This window comes from Sceloporus undulatus, chromosome 1 (genome assembly GCF_019175285.1).
Source record: "Sceloporus undulatus isolate JIND9_A2432 ecotype Alabama chromosome 1, SceUnd_v1.1, whole genome shotgun sequence".
NCBI lineage: Eukaryota > Metazoa > Chordata > Lepidosauria > Squamata > Phrynosomatidae > Sceloporus > Sceloporus undulatus.
Window position 1 is genome coordinate 204,471,480 of NC_056522.1, and position 12,851 is coordinate 204,484,330.

General features: G+C 37.3%; 1 protein-coding gene across 3 annotated transcripts in view; it reads right to left on the reverse strand.

Moving 5' to 3' along the window:
• Positions 1 to 12,851, reverse strand: part of AGPS (alkylglycerone phosphate synthase) — a 44,461-nt gene that overhangs the window by 25,671 nt on the left and 5,939 nt on the right. For 2 of the 3 annotated variants that reach the window (XM_042455320.1, XM_042455301.1), the window contains exons 4-10: positions 11,428 to 11,548; positions 11,261 to 11,335; positions 8,743 to 8,814; positions 8,347 to 8,426; positions 6,188 to 6,268; positions 2,064 to 2,189; positions 433 to 541 (exon numbers count right to left, since the gene is read on the reverse strand). In XM_042455320.1, coding sequence (XP_042311254.1) covers positions 433 to 541; positions 2,064 to 2,189; positions 6,188 to 6,268; positions 8,347 to 8,426; positions 8,743 to 8,814; positions 11,261 to 11,335; positions 11,428 to 11,548 — 664 coding nt within the window. The remainder of the gene's footprint in view (positions 1 to 432; positions 542 to 2,063; positions 2,190 to 6,187; positions 6,269 to 8,346; positions 8,427 to 8,742; positions 8,815 to 11,260; positions 11,336 to 11,427; positions 11,549 to 12,851) is intronic. The other variant, XM_042455311.1, reaches the window with a different exon arrangement.

Here is a 12,851-nt window from a genome sequence, read left to right on the forward strand (position 1 = left end):
TAATTTCTAGCAAGTCAGGGCTTTTCATCTGGTGGCAACACAGCTAGTGCTTTCAAGAGATTCCCAAGATGTAGTTTGTGTTAATTACAGATTGACAGGATTTCTGACTTAGGCATCATAGCTATAGCTGTTCCTTTGTCCCTGGAGGCCAATACGCTCAAACTTTTGGGCATAAAGAAATGGAAACATCTTCCACCTTGTGCCCCAACTGCCAGCTAAAGATATCTCCCTTGCCTGATGCAGTTGCTAGATGTGAAGCTGGGCTTTGGGGGCACTTGCACAGTCTTACAGTAAGACTACATAGTCTTAATGAATATGGAGCAGTTAGGGATTCATAACCCTAGATTACAAATCCAGAACTGCAATATGGAATGCCAGCCATAGATTACCAAAGGCTCAAACAATGATATTCCAATTCTGCTTTAATTATACCTTCAGATCCTAGAATGAAATGGTGGATGTCAGGTCCTGTTGACATGCGTGGTCCTTGACAGCTTTTTTGTATTACGCCTCTTGGAGTCACCATTTTTATGTGAACCACCTGTACAAAATAAGATATTCATCTGAAATTACATTTAAATGAAAATAAACAAAGCAGGCAAACATACCAAATATTTTCAGACCAAATTTTGATGCTACTGTTATAAACAGACAATCCAGTGTGGAAGGAGAAAATGACACACCACCACTGTGGAACAGAAACATACAGAAAAAAATATTATGTTCCCACCTTTCTTTTCTTCTCTCCAAGCCAGAAGAAGGCGATACATTTGTTATTTTACTCAAATATATGTATGCAGAGAGATCTTGAGGCACTTTTGAGACTAACTGAAAGAAAGAAGTTGGCAGGATGCTTTCTCAGATACATTTAATGGAGTGAGAATATCTGAAATGTCTGCATCTGAGGGTAGACTGTAGTCTACAAAAGCTCATGCTGCCAACTTTCTTTCATACTGATTCTACCTACCAACATGGCTATATCCTGGGATTCTCTCAAATATATGTGTTTATTTCTATCTTCAAAATTCAGGTTAATATAACATTTAACACTCAATGTTGTATTCTTAAGAGTATATTTAAACATATGTTTGGCATCTCAAAATAGTATTTTTCATGACTGATGAAAAGATAAGGGAAAATGCTCAAAAAGAAATTGTTGATATTAAAAATACAAATATAAAAGAACAACAAATGAAAATGATTGGAAAATGGTACAGGACGCCACATCAATTAGCATTTATAAATGATAAATTTTAATCAAAATGTTGACATGGATGTGGTGGGAATGCCCATTTGTTCAAGAATTTTGGACAGAGGTTAAGAAACAGATAAATATAATAATAGGGATAGAGATACAATTAAGCAAAGAAAACTGCTTAATTCTCAATTTAGAGGAATTAAGACTGAATAGTAATCAAAGCTATGTAATAAAACAATTTCTAAAAGCTGCTCATGCAGTGATTGCTTATGGATGGAAAAACAATCAAATTGGAATAAGTCTTATTAGTTTAAATATATAAAAGAATACATATTATTTGATTTCCTTAGGGAAAGAAGACTTAGGCCTGTTACAGACTGCCAAAATAAAGCTGCTTCGGGTGTCTTTGGAGGTAAGCTATTTAAATGATGCATGGGTCCTAAGAGTCCAGAGGTCGCGCCAAAGCCATACTCCATTCCTAAGCACTGGAGTGCAGCGTTGGTGCAGCTTCTGGATTCTTAGGATGCATGCATCATTTAAACAGCATACCTCCAAAGAGACCCGAAACAGCTTTATTTGGGCAGTCTGTAACAGGCCTTAAACATACTGGGGAAAGCAATCAAGAATCATGGAAAGATAAATGGGAAATTGTGATTAAGAACGTGGAAGGTAAAATGGGGTATGAAGAAGTAAAAAATATAATTAATGATATTTTCCACATCGCCGACAATGATTGTTAACTTGATTGGAATGTATTTCCCTCAATGCTTTTTTTTGGAGGGGGGGATTTAAATTTAAAGGGGAAAAAAGGGGAAATGCTCAAATGGAAGCACAGTAGTGAAATCACAGTAGTGAAGAATTTTACCAAGTCTTCAATGTTTCCATAAATATTTTTCTTCATGCCCGATGCTCTTGTTGCTACCCATCCTCCAAGAGTACTGAATTCCATTGAATCTGGTTCGTGACCTGTACAGTAACCACTTTCACCCAGCTAAACAAAGAAAAGATAATTCATTATTACAACTTTTTAATAAGGGTACAAAACTTTCAACAAAGAATTTCTTTTGGTACATGTACACTTCTTTAGTGACAAGCAGGAATCATTATAAATACATCTGTTTGAGACAAGTTTTAACAAGCATTTATTCTTATGTGATGGCACACAGTAATTTTTGTTACCAGGCTTTCCCCGCATAATTATCTATAGTACAACACAGTGATTCACTTTTGCAACAATTTTTCCATTACAGAAATAGTTTTGGCAACAATAGTATGGTAAAATTTGTTGCAATTTTTGTCTTCCTGAATTCTCAAATTGATACTGTACTATGTCCATGTCTAAATATATGGAGAAAATTATCAGAAGGGAAATAACCAGACATTACAGTGTGAATTAGATGTAGATCTCAGGCATTATTACATATAAAACATAGCCTTACATACTTACAATGTAACCTTATTAACTGTAAAGAATATTCCAAAGAACACAGTAATATCCAGAAGGTGGGTGCTAAACAATTTCACTAACAAACCATAAAACAAGCACTTATTTGTGGTTGTGTTAACATGATTTGCAGATGGTCTGTTGAAATCCTGAACAACTGATTAAACTTGATTTTCTCAAGAAGAGCTCTCTTAATATACAACCATCTGGCTGGGAATTCTGTAGGTAATACCACAGCATATTTGCTATGCAGATCAGGAATCCCTATACATTTGTCGCTGGTTTCATTTTTCTTTATTAGTTTGGCTTTGCCATCTGCACTGCCTCAAAGAGATTGAGTGAAACGCCTTTATATACTAACCCCATAGTGAGCTGACAAACAAAGCAGTCTCTTATATCAGGTGGATCAACTAGCAGTCACATGTATGGTGCCTGAAACTACATTTCTGTGCTGAAAAGAGTTTAGAAAATTGATTATTTAATAATGTTAAATAGGGGTGGAACAGCTCTCAAGCGTCAGCAAATAACCCATTTCCTGAATTGTTCAATGACTCTAAATATCAGTGCTAGTCTTATCTATTCTATTACGTACTGGAATATGGCTATTATTTGTGACATTTCACTGGTGCACGAAGGTCACAGTATGTCCTGAACTTAAAAGATGTATCTGTCAATGCAGCAAATCTTGGGCTGCTGACATGTAAAACACAAGACTGCTAATCACAAAAAAGCTATTAAGAGATGCATCACCAGAAAAAAAGCTTCAGACTTGTGCATTTGGTCTTCTCTTTCCTATGCCAAGATTAAAAATTCCCTCTCATGTAAAATCCAAAGTAATCAGGAAATTTGGGTGACTCCATTGGGCTCCTGCTTCATACATCAGGACAACCACACTGCAGCAGTTGATGAATAATTTGTACTATAAATTTCAAGTGTTACTGAAGCCTCCTAAACTTCATTCACACATTTTAATCAACCATTTTGGCAGTACTCTATAGCTCTTTTACCAGAGTTCATGACTCAGTACAAGAAAGATGTATGCACTCCAGAGTCATGCTTTATAAGTTAAAACCTAAGCATAAATCCAACACTACACTGACACTGTAATGCTAGAACTTTGATCTCCTTCCCTCTTCTCTGCAGCTCTGTGTGCTATTAGAGAGCAGGTTTTGGAAAGTTTTTCAGATCTCCAAAGCCAACTTTGAAGGTGAACAGAAGACTAATGTTCCTGATTTCCACTGGATTTTACTCTTCTATGTTTATTTCCAGTGCTGGCTAAAGTGATGTGCATGCATACAAACCAAATAAAACACACACTAAAAACTATTCAAAATTATTCTCCCATCTAGAAGAGGTGCAGAAAGAGAAATGGCTGGAGCTTAGTGTTCTAGTTTTAAAGGGAGAAACTGCCAGAAAAGAAGCTATTATGGCTTATTCTAGTGGGACAAAAGATTCTGTGGCATTTCAAGAATAGAGCAGTTGGTGAAACATCAGAAGTTACTAGCCTGGAAAAATGTCATTTAAATTAAGGGAATATGCTCTGTGCATTTTAATTCTAACCTTTAAAAAAAGTTCAGCTCTTGGAAAGGTTAAAATACTACATCAAATGATAAAAGGATATAAAAATTAAAAAGTATGAAAGGCCATCTCATCAGAAAGTGCTGTGTTAGGGGTTCTAACAAAAATCACTTTTTGGAAAACTCTATGAACCCTCTTCCTTTTATGTGAAGTCTATGAGTATATATCAAAACTAGCAAATATCCAAATATGTTTTCAAGAGTGTATGAGTGTATTACTGAAACAGTGCAGAATAAATTGCTTGAGGAGTAAAATGATCCCAAGATTTACAACGAGCAAAGCAATTATGGAGGGGAGATGGGGAAAAACATTTCCCCCCAAATTTTCCTGACCCCACCCTCAGGCCTTCTGTCAAGAGACATATGAAAGCTTTGAATCAGATCATTAAAACCATTTTGCACACGCCTTTCCAGTTATGAGTACAAATTCATTGTTTAGAATCATTATAGAAAAGTTCTTTGTAGGCAGATTACCCAACAAACTCCTGTTTTATGAGCATTTCACACATGGAGGGCCTACATTAAACATATCCTGCATCAAGTTTTCAAACAGCAATAGGAATATTTAACTACTTATATAACACTGAAGTTTCATACATGAATACTTGATTAGATTCGTTTTAAGATCTTGAGAGGAGGGCTTTCTCTCATTCCCACCATCATCACAGGTGTGGCTGGTGAGGTCTCAGGAGAAAGCCTTCTCAGTGGTTCCTCCCAGGGTATGTAATTCTCTGCCAAGAGAGGCTCAGTTGGAGACCTTATTGCTTTCCTTTCACTCCCAGGCCTTGTTTCATTTCATCTTCTTACTTAAACATTCCTTCAGTTTTTAACTGGTTAGTGTAGTGCAACAGGTAGATTTTAATGTGTTTTTAACTGTTTAATATTTAATATTTTAAATGGATTGTGTTTAATGCTTTTAACAATTTTTGGCTGTATTGTTTTAATGTATGGTGTAAGGTGCTGTTGGTCCCATAAGGTAGAAAAGACTACAATATTTGATATGATTTTCCATTCACAAAATGGTTTGGTTTTGAGGAACTGTTTTTAACTGTTTATTTTTCAAACTGTTTCTTTAAAATCTGTTGTGCTTTTGCCTCACGAGCCTTGACAGGCTGAGAAGTGATAAACAGATGTCAAGAAAACTTGTATTGCAGGTAGGTATCTCATGCTTTATCAGTGGAAGAGCACTGGAGCAGATGTCAAGATCTGTTGGTCTGGGGAATATCTTATGCATGGAAACATACAGAACATTTCAAGTGTAGGAGAAACTGCCGTCATTGTGAAGTCCCCATTTTTGCAGTGAAGTATACCAATATTTTTTTAAGCTGGCAGTGTAGGAGTGGAAAGTGGATGACTTAGCAATTGTGCCCCTCTGGTTTACCTGTTAATATAACGTATTGCAGAACAATAAGAGTTTCACAACAGAATGACACTCGTATCATGTCCTCTGTAACTCTTGTGTTCAAGGCATTAGGACAATTTCAACAGTTGGCAGTGTGTACAAGCTTCAGATAAATGCAGATCTATCATGGCTAGACACTGTAATGCTTTCCCAATGCAAGTCAGTGATTGGTTCTCATCCAGGTGGTATTATTGAGCTGCTACTCCTAGCATTCTTCACCATTGCCTATAGTGGATAAGCTGCTTGATATTGCAATCCAACGTCTGGCAGGCCACACAATCTCCACTCCTCTTTTAGGATCATGTTTCTTACTGGGGGGAAAAATCCAACATTTTAGCTTGTTTTGTTTAATGGTCTGAAAATTTTAATATACCTTGAAAATGTTGTTATTTAAACAGAAAGAACAAACACATAATAAGAGATACCTGGAACCTTTGAAAGAGGGAAGAATGTCAAGAACTTGTATGACAGTTCAGAAACAGCTAATCAAACCTGAAACAATATATGCAGTGTATTCAGAAGACATAAAATCACCATCAATTATCAAAGAAACAAAATGAAAATACCTGTCTTTCCAAGTCTTGTCCAGCAATGCCTGCTTCAACATGAGCGGTCAAGTTTTTCTCATCTATCCAGTGAATTCTATTCTATTGCAAAGCAACAAAAATAATTATGAAACGATCTAATGGTTAAAAAAGAAGCAGTGTTTGGACAATGTACTAATTAGAGGCTGGAAGGTATAAAATAGGGTGGACAACTGCACCAGGGCCAATTCTTTCCCTGACTTCCTGTTATCATTTTAAGAAGAATGCCAACAAAAAGAAAAGATAAATGGGGTTGTTGCTGTTGTTTTAAAAAATAGGGTGTTGGTAGTTTGGGGATACTTGTAGAAGTCTACAGCGGTTGGAAATATGGACTCCAGAGGCCACACTTTCCCCAACACAGATATAAATGAATTTTGAATTCTTTTTCCTCCTTGTATTACTATTATTGCAAACAAAAATTGAAATAAAGACCAATATTTTGCATCCATACTCAATGTCGCCAGAATCTGAACTTTATTCCACACCCATGCAGCTCTAGATAACACCCAAATCACATATCAGAAAAAGGTCTCCCTGTTCTCTATGTCAGGGTTTCAGGTTGAATGGGAGATGGAGGCAGCTGCAGGAGAGAGCAGAGATTGCTGATTCTGGTGGGAAGAATGGAATCCAGCAGAAGTACACTGCTGATACAGCGGGCGCTCCCTTTACATGGGGGAATCTGTTCTGGATCCCCCTGCATAAGGAGAAATTCATGTATGCTCACGGCCCATTAAAAACCATGGGGCACATTCTTGCGGCTTGGGGGCAGCGCATGTGCCATTGCTTTGATTGGCATGTGGCGTCTACATAAGCTGGAAGCCGTGTATAGTGAGCCTGCATGGGCGCGGATGCACCGTACATCCATTTTATCAATAGGATCAAGGTGATTTCTATGTAACAATAAACCAAGACCAAATCTCCAGAACAGTGAAGATACTAATGTAGCAGAAAGCAGTTTCTTTATTCATGGTCTTGATTTTAAAGATAATACAATTAATAACTAATACAAACACTGAACTATGAAGTGAGATCACTCAGATCTGGCCCACAGAATGTAACCCACAGTTCCTAAACACACTTCTATGGGTTAACAAACAAAACAAAAGAATTTATGCAGAAATTTAATACATAGGTTGATGCAGAAACTGACTTGCAATAACATTATGTGCAAAGTACATAAATGTTAGAATCCTGGTGTATTCTACCAGATATATAGTGGTTGTGGATAATGGGGGCTAGGGTAGGCTTAGCTAGGCTTGTAGAGGGAAAGCTGGGTTGTAATTGTTAGCTCCAGGTGGTGCTTATCGGGTGGCCTTGAAGGCCTGGTTCTCAGAGGTTTGGAATGCAGTCTCTAGGCTGGGGAGATGAGCTACGGAGGGGGGAGTTGTGGTGTATGGGAACCAGGGAGGAATAGGAGGGGTTTTGCTAGTGCGGGCTTTTGCTGAAGGGAGGAGTAGTTTGCTAAGGGGGATTTATGCATTGGGTTGGTTGGGAGGGGTCAGTCTCAGCTATGAAGCTGAGTGATGTAGAATTCCGATTCTGGAACCATCAATAAAGTACTGTTGATTTATCAATTAAGCTGACTGGTTGATTGTCCAGGATTCTGGTCCCGCACTCTGACAGTAAAATAGTATCATGTGCTATACAGGCAACAATATTAACTTAAACCAGGACTGTATATTTTAATGTATATGGAAGTATAATTAAATTTTGATCCTGTCCCCTCAAACTGCACTATTAAGTTATTCAAAAGCCGTAAAGTCTACTTCTTTCCCTGAGATTGGAAATGCTTTACAAAGACCAATGAACTATCAATTCAGGGGACAATATTTACAGAATTTACTCCAATTAGACAGACCAAATATGATAGGAAGGACTAGGCTTGGGACATGGAAAAGTGTGCCTCAGAGCTACATTCAGCTACCCATCGCAATGGCCCTATAAAAATCTAGATAACTTTTTGTATATATAATAGAATATTCAAGGCAATACTAGAGACACTTACAGGGAGCATTCCTCTGACCTTTGTTAGCCAATGAAATATGACTTCTTAAGTAACACCCTGAAACATTTCCAGTGAAATATTTTTACCATAAATATTTATTTTGGCCACAATGGCATAAAAGGTTTTTTTCACATACCATCTGTGAGGTATCCAGTGAAACAATGGTTCTTTTTTCTTCAGGAGGACACTCCAGAGCACTGGAAACACTTGTCCCTCCTACAAACAAAATCCAGAAATACATCAACATTTTAACACATTTGTTGTAAACTTAGTTATTTTACATTTAACCAATATGGAGTTGTATAAGCAATGTGTGTGCGTGCACTCACACAATCTGAATTAATATATCTGAACCTTAGGTGACTTCCACCAGCAGCATGTGATACAACAACGGGCTCTGCCATTCAAAACAAACAATCCTATTAAGCATACTCAAGCCATTAGCTATGCCTCAAGTAGCTGTTGGATCCTGGCCATTAAAGACAAACTAACAAATGTTCTTCTGAAGTTGCTAAACAGCTACATTACTTACCACCATATGGTATAATACAAACATTATGCTTGCAGGCTAGTTCCACAATTTTAACTACATCATCATGACATTCTGTATAAAAAACAAAAAAACAAAAAGAGAATTAAAATGCATATCAATATATTAAGTAGTTTTAACAATTAACTAATCCTAGAATGTTTAGAATTATTTTTATATTCAAATATTTTCACTTGCCTTTTCAGTGAACTGACTGGTCATACTTCTAGTAAGGAAACAGCACAATGTCTGCCATGTTTTTACAGGATGGAAGGGAATTCCCAACCCAAAGCAGCACTGGCCATACAGATAAATGAAACCACATGTAGCACTAGCACTGAAAACTGTGTATGACTGTAGAGTATTAATTCAGTTTTTAAAATTTATATTCTGCTTTCAAAACAGTTTAAATCCAAACATACAGCGGCCCCTCGATATCTGTGGAGGATCTGTTCCAGACCCTCTTGCAGATACTAAAATCTGTGGATGTTCAAGTCCTGTAGTACTCAATGGTGGCATGGCCATGCAGCCATGCCACCATTGGGAACAATAGGACTTACCCTCCCAGACACCCGAAGCCCCTCTCACCATGGCAGGGGCCACCTCCTCCTTCAACTCTTTCTCTTCTTACCGCCACCGTGCCCGCTGCACAATTACACCCACTTCTTTTTCCTCCTCCTCCTCCATTTACCCCTGGCTGCTGTGGCAGCCGTTTTCCCATCCTCCTCTTCCTTCCCCCCAGCTGCCACTGTGGTCGTTCTTCCTTTCTCCTCCCCTTCTTTGCCCCCAGCCACTGCTGTGGCCATTTTCCCTTCCTTCTCCTCCTCCTCTGCTGCTTCCCCTCATGGGCTTGTTGTCCATAGATGCTTAAATCTGCAGACACCAAGTCCACAGATACAGAGGGCCCACTGAAGATGCCAGCCACAGATGCTGGTGAAATGTCAGGAAGAAACTCTTCTAGAACATGGCCACACAGTCCGAAAAATCCACAAAAAACTATGCATGCCGGCCATGAAAGCCTTCGACTTCACAGTTCTGAAGATGTTGGCTGGAATAGTCAGGGGCTACAGGCACAGACCTACAACAGTGTTGGCAATTTTTCTGGAGGAAGTGAAGCTAAGAGGGGGGATTTAGTATCTGTGTGTTTATGTGTCTCTGAAAAAGACAAAGGTATACGTACAGCTTTAATAGGTGTGTATATGGTTTTGCACTAATAAGGACTACCAGGCAAAAATACACTGAAGCTGGGTAAGAGCCAGTTCATTCCCAAATTCTGTAACTGAAACTAGCTATTTTCAACCACTGCAAAGTGATTTAAGTAGTGAATTATATATTCTTGAAAACACCAGCGTAAGTATACTTTTTAAAAAAAGAATCAGCTAAAGAACGATCTGGTCCTGAAGCTACCAGTTAAAAGGTTTGACTCTTCAGTTAGAAAATACCTTGCAGATGGGGGACCCAAACATAAATACAAAATTCATTTATCTTCCGTGTATACCTTGTATACACAGCCCGAAGGTAAATTTATACGATATTTGCATGCAACAACGTTTATTTACGCTGACCCATCAGAGAGCAAAGGTGTTAATATCTCAGCCACCGATGAAAAATGTTTTGGTGTCTGAAGTGTTTTAGATTTCAGAATTCTGGATGAGGGAGAATCAATCCATATTGGTGGCATATGGAATTGTGTGTGAGTTGCTTCATGTTTCTTTTCTTTCATGTTTTGTTTATACAGAGATGTAGAGAATAGGCAGATTTAGGCTAGATTAGCAACAGCCAATCAAGGGTCAGCTGGGAGGATGGAATTAATGTTAATTATATTAATTATTATTAATTAATGATATTTAATAATTAATTCTTTAATTATTAATTAAAATATATTTGTGGCCCGAAGAAGTTTAGCCTATTTTAATTTTGGCCCCTACCTCCTGCCAAGTTGTGCAGGGTATAAGGAAACTGTCATTGTAACAAAGTTAAAACTAAGAAAGTAAACTTACCAACTGAAACAAGTAACACAAGTGCATGAAACATCAACTGCCTTATCTACACATATTTAAGTATCTCTCGTTTGGAACATCTGTTTAATAAAGTTCTGATATTATTTTAGTAAAAGCTTGTCTGCAATTTGAATATGCATCCACTAATTTGGTGGCAGCGGTGGGGTAAAAGGCCCAGGGTGCTGTCATCAAAAAAATATAGTGGTTACCAGAAAAGCGTGCATCACAAGAGGTGGTTTAAGGTTTTAATTAGATTCTTTTTACTTTGGAAGAAAATAAAACAAGTGACAAACAGGCAGAATTGGAAGATCTCTTTTATGAAAGCCCAGCCTCGTGCAGCATCAACATCATTCTCAGACTGCCCACTTGCATTTCTGGAATAAATTCCAAGAGAGATTCTGCATTTTGCAATATCTGCCAAGTGCTTTCCCAATATCTGTGAGAAAACTGACATGAATTTTTCTCTATTGGAGCTGAAAGAGAACAAAGCCTTTGAAGAATGGGAATTCGGAAGAGCTTACCTGGCCATACAACTACATCTGGAACTCGTTTAAACATTCCTTCCCTGAGCAAAAATATCTCATGGAGACAATGACCTGAAGCACAAGGGGCAAAGTCTTACAAAGGTGATAATTTAATTTTGGGGAAAAAATAGCATGCACTCTTTTGTATATAAATTTTAGCTTACCATGAGCTCTGAATACTCTAGATTCTGCTTCTTGGGAATATGATATTTTAGCTGTTTGAAGGTCTTGGAGAAATTCTTCATTTGCAACGGAGGGAGGTACATCACTAATATTTAAAGATGCCTTCAATATAAAAGTGTACACAATCAAATGTATAAGCTCTCACAGAGACTCAACAGTGTTTTGAACACAAAACACAATAAACAATCCTTTTAATCACGCCAAGATTTTGAACTCCAAAAACACCCAGTGAGGAAAGAAAGCAAGTGCTTTTCCTACACCTAAGGCTTCTTGCTCTACCCATGAACTATTCAGAGAGCTGGCTGCTAATATATTGTTCTCACTGGCATTAACTAAAGATGGCTGTAGTTTGTGGATGGACGATAAAGGCTCTAATTAACCTGTATATATCTAATTCTTTAATATTTAATATATTTAAAAAAAATTAAGGGGGGATATTGTAATTTTATGTATTATATTGTATATGGACATTTTAGTGTGAGCTGTTCTGATTGTCTTGCTACAGCAGAGTGGGATATAAATAAAAGTTTTATTTTTATTTATTTATTTATATTTACCAAGTTGTTTCTCCTTAACTCTACCACAACAAATTTGCGAGTTCATTTTATGAGATCTTAAGCTTTTCCCTTAGACTGCATTACAATTCAGTCTTTGGAAAAGGTTCCTGTTTCTCAGATAATGTCTGTCAACATTTTTATTCATTAGGTTTAGAAAAGTAACTCTAAACATATTTAAAGTAATAATCCACTGCAACAATTGGTAGTAGAGTTCACTGTAATCAAATCTCACCTACGAAAAGAAGTGGTGGTTATGGCTGAACAGCAGCCAAGCCATTCTGCTAACTTCTGCTTCCTAAATTTGAGGTACATTTTTTTTCCTGGATTAAATATCCACTTTACTATTAAATATGGAAAATAAACTAATGGGTATCAAAACTGAAGCATACAACCAATTTTAATCAGTAATGGAAATGAGTAAAGCTGTTTCTTAGATTAAAATAATTTATTCTAAATGGTATCCAAAAGCACCGAGATTTGCAGCCTCGTTCTGACGCCTACAGATTTCAGGAAAATTTTTACTTTCAGAAATGCATACATTCAGAATCTAGTCTAAATTGAAGATAACTACTGTCTGAAAATGTTAGTTAACACTAAGGACAGATTGCTGGGTGCACTTTGAAATGAAAATCGATACAGGGCCTCCTTGTCTCAGGAGGTTTTCTTCATGGAAAAATATGCCATGTGTTTCTAAGAAATGTCAGCTCTTGTAAAGAACAATTTAAGTATTACTCTTCAATTGCAGCATGTAGCTGACTGGTCTATTTTAAAAGAAACAGAACAAAGCAGGGCTAATGCTTCCTTTAATCCTTCATAAGATGTTATTTTGCAGTTTCCTTTATTCTCTC